General features: G+C 40.8%; 1 protein-coding gene across 1 annotated transcript in view; it reads right to left on the reverse strand.

Moving 5' to 3' along the window:
* ghrhrb (growth hormone releasing hormone receptor b) overlaps nucleotides 1-11472 on the reverse strand; it is a 75372-nt gene extending 63900 nt beyond the window's left edge. The window contains exon 1 of the mRNA XM_087830715.1: nucleotides 11207-11472. Coding sequence (XP_087686841.1) covers nucleotides 11207-11308 — 102 coding nt within the window. The 5' untranslated portion in view covers nucleotides 11309-11472. The remainder of the gene's footprint in view (nucleotides 1-11206) is intronic.
* Nucleotides 11473-11917: the final 445 nt, after the last annotated feature.

Genomic DNA, 11917 nt, shown 5'->3' on the forward strand with positions numbered 1-11917 from the left:
GAGTTTACACACGTGATTATGATAGCTGTGTATGTCCCGCCCTCTGCTAACGCTGCAGCAGCCTGTGAGGTCCTGCACACTGTAACCAGCAGACTCCAAGCGCAGCACCCTCAGGCCCTTTTCCTGATCTCTGGGGACTTTAATCACATCTCCCTGTCCTCCACTCTCCCCACCTTCACCCAGTATGTCACCTGCTACACCAGAGACAATAAAACATTGGACTTACTGTATGCCAACACCAAGGAGGCATACAGCTCATCACCTCTTCCTCCCTTGGGGGGCTCAGATCACAATCTGGTTCATCTCCAGCCTGTGTATAAACCTCTAGTACACAGAGAACCAATTGTGAAACGCACAGTAAGGAAATGGTCGACAGAGACTGAAGAGGCCCCCAGGGACTGTTTCCGTTCTACTGTGTGGGACAACCTCTGCAGCCCCCTGGAGGATGACCTCAACAGCATCACAGACTGCATTACGGATTACATGAACTTCTGTGTGGACAACACCGTACCCATCAAAAAGGTACATTGTTTTTCTAACAACAAGCCATGGATAAATCCTGAAATTAAGGCTCTCCTCAAGGAGAAGAAGAGAGTCTTTAGATCTGGAGACAAACAGGAGCTGAGAGTTGTTCAGAAGAAGCTGAAATGGAAGATAAGGCAAGGAAAGGATAACTATAGGAGGAAGATGGAAAAGCAGCTGCAACAGGACAACATCAGAGGGGTTTGGAACAGCCTGAAGACAATCTCAGGACAAAAACCATCCCCCCAGGCTGCAGGAGACTTGGGGTGGGTGAATGACCTAAATAAATATTTTAATAGGTTTGATCAAACACCCACCCCTCCCACAGCATCGTCCCCCCTGCTGCAATCTCCTTCATCTTCAGGGACTGCCTGTCCTTCATCTCAGGACTTCACACCTCTCAGCTTCACACCTCCCAGCTCCAAGTCATTACACCCACCCCCGGCTTCTGTGGACTCCAACATACACACCCTTCCCCCAAAATCCACTCTTTCTTTCTCAGCACTTCAAGTGAGGAATGAGCTTCGCAAGATCAAGGTGCGGAAGGCTGCAGGTCCAGATGGCGTCAGCTCCAGGCTCCTGAGATGCTGCACAGATGAACTGTGTGGCATCCTAGGTTATCTGTTCAACCTGAGCCTGTCACTGGGGAAAGTACCACAGCTGTGGAAGACCTCCTGTGTGGTACCGGTACCAAAAACCTCCCATCCCAAGGACCTCAGCAGCTACAGGCCGGTAGCCCTGACATCGCATCTGATGAAGACCCTCGAGAGGTTGGTTCTAAACCATCTGCACCCCCTGGTGAGGTCTTCATTGGATCCGCTGCAGTTTGCTTACCAGCCTGGCATTGGGGTGGAGGACGCCATCATCTACCTCCTGCACCGAGCTCTGACTCACCTGGAGAAGCCTAGAAGCACTGTGAGGATCATGTTCTTTGATTTCTCCAGTGCTTTTAACACCTTCCAGCCACGACTTCTGAGGGACAAGCTGGAGCTATCAGGAGTGGACCACCACATGTCCCAGTGGATACTGGACTACCTCACAGAACGCCCACAGTATGTGAGGTCACAGGGCTGTGTCTCTGACACGCTGGTCTGCAGTACGGGGGCCCCGCAGGGAACTGTGCTGGCACCGTTCCTCTTCACCCTCTACACTGCAGACTTCTCCATCAACTCCCCACGCTGCCACCTACAGAAGTTCTCTGACGACTCTGCCATAGTTGGCCTCATCACAGGTGAGGACGACTCAGAGTACAGACAGTGGACTCTGGACTTTGTTGACTGGTGTCAGCGGAACCACCTGCTGATCAACGCCGGGAAAACGAAGGAGTTGGTGGTGGACTTCCGGAGACGCAGACCCACCACACTGACACCGGTGAACATCCAGGGAGTGGACATTGAGATAGTGGACTCTTATAGGTACCTGGGTGTTCACCTGAATAATAAACTGGACTGGAGCCACAACACTGATGCTCTTTACAGGAAGGGTCAGAGCAGACTCTACCTGCTGAGGTGGCTGAGGTCATTTGGAGTCCAGGGAGCGCTTTTAAAGACCTTCTATGACTCTGTGGTGGCATCTGTCATTTTTTACAGTGTGGTATGTTGGAGCAGCAGTTTATCGGCAGCTGAGAGGAAGAGGTTGGATAAATTCATCAGGAAGGTCAGCTCTGTTCTGGGATGCACCCTGGACCCAGTGCAGGTGGTGGGAGACAGAAGGACTCTGGCCAAAATAACATCTCTGATGGACAGAGTCTCCCACCCCATGCATGTAGATGTTGCTGAACTGCAGAGCTCCTTCAGTGACAGACTGCTGCATCCTAGATGCATGAAGGAGCGTTTCCGCAGGTTCTTCCTCCCTGCAGCTGTCAGACTGTACAATCTGAACTGCTCCCAACAAACATAGATGTTTACATCAATGCTGTAACTGCAATAAGTTAGTTAATTAACCAATTCGCACTACAACCTGGTTTGCCTCTTACCTGTAATTATTTTTATTTAATTTAATAACTGTACAGTACTCTCTGTTTATAGTAACCATTGTCCTTAATGTAAATATGTAAGAAAAATTATGTATGTTTCTGTTCCGTGTCCTGTGTACTGTTTGTTTGTATATTTGTCTTTTTGGCTGCTGTTACAACCAAATTTCCCCCTTGTGGGACAATTAAAGGATTATTCTATTCTATTCTATTCTATTCTATTTACAAAGGCAGTGGTATGTGGAGTGCAGTAGAGTCAGTTAATGGTTTGTGTGGGTATGTGTGTGTGTGTGTGTGTGTGTGTGTGGGGGGGGGGGGGGGGGGGCTGAGCTCAGGACTCTGATGGCTTTTGGGAAAAAGCTATCTCGCAGTCTGGATTATCGGGCCCTAATGCTGTGATAGCGTCTGCCAGATGGGAAGAGGAAGAAAAGTCCTATCAGGGGTGTGAGGGGTGGACGAGGGGTGTGAGGGGTCAAAAAACAATACACCATAAAAAAAACACTGAATTTGCCAAAGCGCTATCAGCTGCTGCCTGCTCGTGGCGGTGCCACGAGGCGGAAGTCCTTTTTTATTTTGGATGAGGCATTCAGAGGTTGGAGTCTTGAAATGAACCCCTGGGATGAACTGTAATGAGCACCCATGACAGCAAAAAATGTGGGTGTTTGACGTCCTCTCAAAGCGTTGACATTTGCTGTCAAGGCTTCTCTATTTTTACTTATATTCACGCCTTCTCAGGAATGTAAACAGGAGGACGTCTGAAGCTTAGATCTAAAAAGATCTGAGATTATAGTAACATGTGCCAAAAAATGTAGATTCCAACAGCATCTGGAACCTGTAGTTAAATTTGTGTCATACCTTGCTATCAAGTGAATAATTTTTTTTTGTTCGTTTGTTTGTTTTTTGCATGTGTGTGTGTGTGTGTGCGCGCGCGCGCGTGTGTGTGTGTGTGTGTGTGTGTGTGTGTGTGTTTTGTTTGTTTTTTTGGCATGCAATTGATTTCTTCGGATGTGTTTGATTCAAACTGTGTGAAGAAGCTCTAGTGGAACACCTGCCTGTAGATCAGATGGTGACACTGCAGGGGAGTGTGACATTTAACCCAGTGCTCTCACAGCAACCCAGTGACACTCACTGCTACAGGGCAGAAACTCTTCTTGACCTAAATCAGGATTTTTTTTCTCCAGTTTGCATAGCAAAAATCCTTGGGTAAGATACTAACCCCAAGCTGCATTCGAATGCATCCATCAGAGTATGATTGTTTGATAAAAAGCACTTATGTAGAGGAAAAAACAAGCATAGAAAATGCTTTATAGTTCTGTAAGTGCTTCGAGCGTTTGGAGTAAAACAGTGCTATATAAGAACTAGTCCATTTACCATATAGAATATACTAAGATGTAGGGGGAAAAGTACTTCTGTGAATGAGATATGCTATATAAAGTGTTTCAAGTGTGTAAAGAGAAAAGCACTATAAGAAGAACTTATTGTTTTAAAGTGTTTAAAAATCTACATTTTAAGGCCACCAGATGGCAATAGGTTGGGTTGGTTACATGATAGTTCTCGATGAATACAAGTAAATGATGGTGGAGTGATCGGCAGTTTGTCTTGTAACCGGAAGGCTGCCGGTTCGAGCCCTAGCTCGGACAGTCTTGGGCGTTGTGTCCTTGGGCAAGACACTTCACCTACCGCCTACTGGTGATGGCCAGAGGGGCCAATGGCGCAATATGGCAGCCTCGCCTCTGTCAGTTTGCCCCAGGGCAGCTGTGGCTACAACTGTAGCTTGCCTCCACCAGTGTGTGAGAGTGAATGAATAGTGGAATTGTACAGTGCTTTGAGGTTCTTGAAAAGCCAAATGCAATCCATTATTATTAATGAGGCTAAATGAACCAATTTAGTGATTGGCTAAATTGTTGTTTTTGCCATAAAAAAGTTTTATTTTACCCAGAAATTGCTAGAATTCAGCCAATGCATCATGACTGGTGAGTTAATGATTTACAACGGGACATATTCCTTTGATGGCACCAGTTTACACATTTACAAATATACAGTACAAACCAGTCAACAACAGAAGCTTACACGATTGTGTATATAAGAATTCTGCAATTGTGCAGGTTGAAGGTAACGTGTGTCAGGACACATGCCTGAAAGTAAACTGGTGCTCTGGCGTGAGCTGGCACAATAATTATCATAACTTTTACAGTATTTCATTCAACTCATTTTAATCACATAATTATAAAGCACTCCCTTAGATGTCAGACTACAATCCTTGTATAAACCCTTCTTGTTATATTCTGTCATTAATAAACATAGAAGGCCATCTTTCCACCAGCTATTTTCTATTTTAAGTACTGTTTCTATCAGCCCTTTAAACATGTTACTGTACACGAGGGAGGAGAATTTACAGTGAAAATATTAAATATTCCCGTAACGTATTCCATCTGGGTGGCCTGTTAACTCCTACATCATTAATAGTTCAAATGTCCGGGAGTAACACGTGAGTGCGCGTGGCTGAAGACTTGATCTGGCAGCACAGCCTCACTGTGACACAAGACAGTGCTTTCTTATCTACCCTGTAGGCTTATAGAACAAGCCTCTTTTATACAAGCAAGATCGTAACATGACATACTGTCTGATGGAGCAGCACGGGGTGTCACTTTCGAATGTAGTGATGCGCAGTGAACCTGGAATAGCTCATATGAGCAACACAAGCTCGCTGATGGTTTCTCTCCTTTAACAGATGCCGAATAATAGACTCACTCAGAGAGAAGAGCGTGAGTGCCATTTGAGCAGCACTTTAATTATTGTAACTCTCCATCCTATCTGGCAGCAGTTTATGCGGCTGTGGTGTCATTTAAATCCAATCACTGTCTAAAACAGGTCGTTATTGCAGGCACCTCCAGCCATTCTTTAGTCAGTTCCACTTGTTAGCATTCCTTTTTTTAACATGCACTGGTCTCTGAGTCTGTCTGTCCTCTTTGTTAAATATCTCACATGTTGGTAAACATGCATGTTTGCTTTATTACTAAGGGTTCATATTCATGTCTGTACAGCAGTTAATTTGCTCATGTTAGCACAAAGACTGTAAATGAAACAGCAAACCCTAAAGCTAAAGCTAACCCATAGATCCAGAGACCAGCCCTTGTCATTTTCACTTTAACACTTTGTAGTTTGTTTAAGATTTGTAATATTTTGATAGAAACCTTTCGCTAAAATTGTGATCTAAGGCTTTGGGAAATACTTAAAGAACTCCAGCTCAATCCATGCACTTGTAGTTGATGAAAGAAAGTCGAGGTGCTTCCTTGCCTCTGTGATGGTATTTTGATTAATGTGAGTTATATTTTACTCCGTTGTTAAGGTCAAATAAAAAAAACTTGAAAAGGACACATGTTTATCTTACTGTAGGTTCCAGAGGAGTGCAAGGATTAAATCAAATTTAAAAAAAAATCTTTTTATACTTTTTACATTTTTAAATTATCTAAATTGCTGGCGTTATATAATTTATATATATACTTTCTCTAAAATCAGACTTTCTTATATGATACAAAAGAGTGAACCATCTGTATGCTGAAAATCAACTGTGAAGTCAATCTTTTCATTTCAAGGCACAAAAGCCCTTCCTGTCTTTTCAGCAACTGAGTTAATGTCACTCATTATTTGCCCCCAAAAATCAATTGTCTGCCTTCGGTTTCAACAAAAAAACGCAGCCATCAGAAGGGCACTAACAGGATGATGGCACATTTCCTCATGTTGGCCTCTCTGCACTGGTTACATGTGGCCTTTAGAATTGATTTTAGCATTTTACAGCTTGTTTTTTTTAAGGTAGAACTTGCCTTGGGCTGGAGACAGAGGGTAACAGGTTATTTGATGTCTAATGGGAGAGGCTTCTGCAGGCGATAGGAACGTTACAATCTACAACTACAAGTTGTTACTCAAGACCTGCTATTAGGATATTAAAGGTAGCTCTATTTGTATTTTTCAAATAGAAAAAAAATTGAATTGAAATCTCCCTCCATGGCATGCAAACATCACTTCTCCTCTCCTTGGTCTTTAGTGTTTGTATGTGGCCAGTCTCTAGCCACATCCAAAAAATGCAGAATTCATCTGAAGAAAAATGTCCTTGCTGACCACTGTAAATATTAAATGTGGTGGCGGAACATGGCGGCTTCCACAAACCAAAAACCTGCTCCTATGTTTTTTTAATGGATTGACAATAAGTTTGTCAGAGTGCATCAATTTCTTGATATAACAGACATAATTACACAGTAATCTATGCATATTTATGAACACAGTATACTTTTTTTTAGTGCTGTCAGTCTCATTAAAATGAGATTAATGCCATAACCGCATTAACACGGCAAATCTCTGTTAGCGAGTTAGTGCGGATTGGCCCATGCATGGGGCTGCACAGCATCAATGCGTTAGTGCAGTTAGCTCGTTAACGCCGTGCAGCCCCAAGCACAGGGCGATCCATGCTAACTCGCTAACGGAGATTTGCCGCGTTAATGTGGTTATGGCATTAACGTCATTTTAACGAGATTAATGCTGACAGCACTACTTTTTTTTTATATTAAATAACCAAAGAATTTATTGAACCCACCTTTATGAACTTAGCTGATACATATCATTCTAATATAGCAGCTTTCTTCTCCATCAGTTAAATGCAGTGTTGAATTTTCTTGGTAATTTTAAACCTTCATTATCTACGTTCATGTTTTTACCCACAGCAGGGAAGAAGAAGACAGCTGTGGTTGTATAACTCCCTTCCTTGTTATGTAGTGCTTGTAGATCAGAGGAACCGTGTAAAGCTATTAGCAGGGATGTCTGTGGTCTCACTGGTGTGCACATGCACTTTAAATGGGAATGTAGTATTGAAAAACAACTTCATGGAGATCAAAAACTAACATTTCAAAGCTGTACTGTACTGTACTGTACTGTATGTGTGCCTCCTATTATCAAACAAACTAGGAACAATCATCTTATTCAGCACTGGGATATCTTTATGATTTACTTTTTAGTCCATATTATTCCCATTTTGGTTCACTCAGCATTCTCATAAAAATCTCTGACTAAAATTTTCATCTGTTATAGAGACAGACTTGCTGGATGACAGAAGAATCAATATTGGACTTACACCAGAACACCTCTTCACCTAAAAGCTATTGCCTGGTGCATATGTCTGGTTATGGTTCATGGTAACACCTTGCATGATGCTAAAACCATTTAGACTTGTGCTTGAGTGCACTCAACTTGTTAATGTAGAAGTTACAATTTTCTCTGGATTTTTTTTTTATTTTATGTTATTAATTTTTCTTTTCATTTTTTAATTGCATCATATGGCTCAGTAATGTGTATAGACAGTGTTTGGAATCCAGTGACAGCTGCAACAGTACAAGTTCTGACAATGGGTCTGAGCATTATATCTCCATACCTAACAGCATTTAGAGTATTTATTGGCTAGCTTATGGAGGTTTATGTCCTTCAAAGACATGCCTCATCAGGACCTCACGGCAACCTCTCTGAGTCTGTTTCTGTCTGGTCAGAAACATGCACACGTAGCCTACTGGAGTTTTTGTAGGTCAGTGCAAGTGGCAATGCTCCTCCTGTTTTTCCTGGTACAATTCTGCTGCTTGACTGATGCCCTTCTACAGCCCTGTCCAGCTCCCCTAGTGTTATGACCAGTTTTCCGATATTTCCCCCACACACTTGAGATTGTACTGGGAGACACAGAATACATTCTTGTGACTGCACTTACAAATGTGCAGGCCTGGAAGGCGCTCGACTACCTATATAATCTCAATAGGCTGCAGGCACCATCTCATGTTTGCAGACTAAATCAAGATCAAGTGTTTCCATGTGGTCAAATGTTTTTCGACAAAAGCCTTTGTGTCAGATATGGATGGCAGTGATTTTGAAAGAGAAATATGAAAAACCCAGTGTTTTAAGTAAAGACTGTTACTGTACCTTACACTGAAAACATCAGCAATAAAGTAATAAAAGGCAGTGATTTTCTGTTGAATAAAGTTTTCCAGCTGATTAGTAACTCACAAGAGATACTGATCTTGCTGCCATCTATAATATGATATATAATATAAGGAAAAGGGGGTTAAAGGCATCTTGAGTCCATGACAATCTGATCTTTTCATCTGGAGCAAAGAGCTAATAAATGAAGAGGCAACACAGGATTATTATGAGCATTTGGGATCAGGGAAAAGACACAAATCACTCCATAACCCCAAAAGAAGAAACTACACAATGGTTTTGAATCAAAGTTCATATAAGGACAAAATGCAAAAGAAATGGGCTTCACACTAAATTGTTTACGCCATTTGAATTTCAAACCCCACATGCATAGTAGAAATGGGGAAAAAGGGAGAAAATATTTCTACGTTCTCATTACTGAAAAAACTTTTTGAAGCCAAAAGCAGAGAAGACTCAAGTGAGCAATGAGGGTTAATGGAGTCACAGGAGATACTATTTATTCAATATTTATTTGAGCTATATGAGTTTGTTCTTTGAAATCCAGTCCTCCTCTTGATGGCTGAGGTACATCTCAAATTCTACTTTTTCGTTATAAAGGAAAGAAAAAGCAAAGCAGAAAAACAAAAGTCAGACAGACATGCAATACATGCATGTATTGGTTCTTAAGTCACATGATTCGTGGCGATTTGACACCACTGGAGACAAATTAGTCATCTAGCAAGTAATTATCATCCTAGTTCGAATCAGATGTGCCAGACAAACATGAACGCAGCAGGTCAATATCAGAAAACAACTCCTAATCTACACGTTCTGTGATTATGATGGATGCAATGTTTCCACCTTAAATTTTTAGAAACACTCGTGCAGATATTAGTGATTTTTTACATAAGATCATGATTACGTTGGAAGCAGAAAATTATTATAACAATTTAATTTATAAAATTGTTTAAAATATGCTTTTCTTTTTATTTATGACAAAAAAAATTTAGATGTTAGAATATTGATGCAAATGTATACAGTGCAGAGTTTGATTAAAAAAATATATATTTTACAATTTAAATGATGTTTCTATTACATTAATAGTTTAGCTCTTTACAAAAATGCCAGCGTCATGTATAACTCACCATTTGCACAAAAGTCCATCTAATGTAAAATGAATTTGTTTACAACAAAATATGGAGGAATCTGCTCAGGTAACATTTGGGGAGAGTTAACGTATATGATGGTGTAGCAAGAAGATGGAAAAGAATGCAGAGGTATCATCTGGTTCTTCTATACCACTGCAATTAAGAGTCTTAACCTCCTAGGACCCGGCGTCCACATATGTGTACATCACATTTTGGGTTGTCTCGAACAAAATACTAAATTTAGCTCCACAAGGGCCTGATATCCACTTACGAGGACATTACACTGCCTCTGTTTTATCAAAATTTAAAATGAATGTCTTCATATGTGCCTTTCATTTTTCTTAGAAACAAAAATCAGGTAAAAAAAAAAATCTGGTGATTCTTTGTTTTTACATTCATAAGGTCCCAATCAGCCTAAATATCAAAGAGAAATTAAAAATGCATGCCATGGAAAAGTTCGGGTCTTAGGAGGTTAAGGTTGATGGAAATCTGTTGCTCAAAGGTTTGGCGTTTTTTTGTTTTTTTTGGGGGGGGGGTTGGTTTGTTTGTTTTGAACAGTGCATGCCTTTTTGTACTTTTTGTACTGATTGTACATGTAACTTCTTTTTGCGTTCTCTTTACATGGCAGAATATAACAGCTCTGGAAATCAACATCTGAAGATTATTTACTTTGATACACAATGGGGGAAAAAATTTAAGTCAAGTATGATACACACACAACAAACTGACACACAGATATTAAACAATATTGATATTAGGTGTTTAAATAGGTGTTTAAATCATATTAAGCACCTATTTGCCAATAGTGCTGTCTTCGCCTCCTCCAGCTGATACAAATATTCACACAGCACCTTTTTTCCAATAATGCATCATAAACGCAGACAAACGCGTCTCACCAGCAGCTGCATTAGTTGATGTTCACAACACTTTAAAGAATTTTGAGAGGCCAGTAAAGCTCCCATTTCAACAGCAATTAACTATTTAACTATTAGCACTTACTCAATAGATATATCAGCCATCTGTTTTCATTGAGGTACTGACTAATGGCTAATTGCTAATAATAAAAAGCATTAGGCAGCAAACCTTATCAATCCTGCCTGCCTATAATAATAAGACTAAAATGTGTTATGTTTCTTTTAAACTCCCAGACTGAAGCTGAACAAGAGAATCTTAAAATGTCACAAATATAGATTGTACAGTTACTATCGTTTTTGTGTATTTTATTGTTCATCTTGTATTTGTATTCTAAGCTTTACACACACAAAATGTATGTTAGTCTGTAACTTCTAATTTAAAGGGGCAAGGATCCCTAATTCCCTTTCCTCAATCCTCAAACAAAGGCTCATGATAACATGTAAACCCAATGTACAGTCCCACTACAATGAAAGAATTCATAAATGTACAAAGTGAATAAAAGTAAAAGTTAATAAAAAAAAAGTAAAAGAATTGATCTTATTTGATTAAAAAATAATTTTCAAATATTTTAAGTCATGTCAGTATAAAAACAATGTGACTAGAATCGTGTTAAAATCACCCACACAGACACATTACTTCATGTTCCAACTCTCCTTCTGATAAGATAGATGAGGTTAAGCTGTGCGTTTGGACTCACCGTTTCCCAAACCGCCGACTGCATGAACAGACCCAAGTAAAGAAATGCGTCCGTCCATTTCAATCGGGAGCTTCCAGAGATAAGCATGCTGTGCGATGACATCTATGCTCGCTTTGAAAAGTGCATGTAGAAAAGTAGAAAAAACAGATTACAACAAACTATTTCCTCCTTAAATTTCCCCGACTGTCAACACCCAATGAACTGAGCAGCCGGCTGACAGTTCGCCGGTATTAATGCCGCCCGGTCTCTCTCCAGTGTCCGGTGAGTGAGACAGTGCGCATTTACACGCGGAGAGGAGCCGGCGCTGGACAGAGCCAAACAGTTTGCGCTCCTCCCTGAAATGGAGCAGAACACACAGACGCAGATGCGCGCTGACAAGAGGGAAGACAGCGAGTGGAGTCTTCACGAGCAGGAAAACGGTGTGTTCATAGGTTCGAGGTTTTTACTCTAATTGCATAAACGGATAACACAGGATAATTTTCAGGCTCCGTACTGCCATGCAGAATCTCCTGAAAAATGTATGCACAAAAGTTTAAACCTCATTTTGCACTGAATACCTGTTTTAGGAAGGGATAAACATGTATTTGGAGTTGTTAAGATTTAAATTATGGTTCTGTTTAAATACCCAAATAGTACAAAGGTTTTGCATCAAATTGTACTCCAAATACCTAAAATAAAAGTTCTACAGAATCATATCCATAATATTACTGA

Source organism: Neolamprologus brichardi, chromosome 17 (assembly GCF_056152115.1).
Source record: "Neolamprologus brichardi isolate AB-2024 chromosome 17, ASM5615211v1, whole genome shotgun sequence".
Lineage (NCBI taxonomy): Eukaryota > Metazoa > Chordata > Actinopteri > Cichliformes > Cichlidae > Neolamprologus > Neolamprologus brichardi.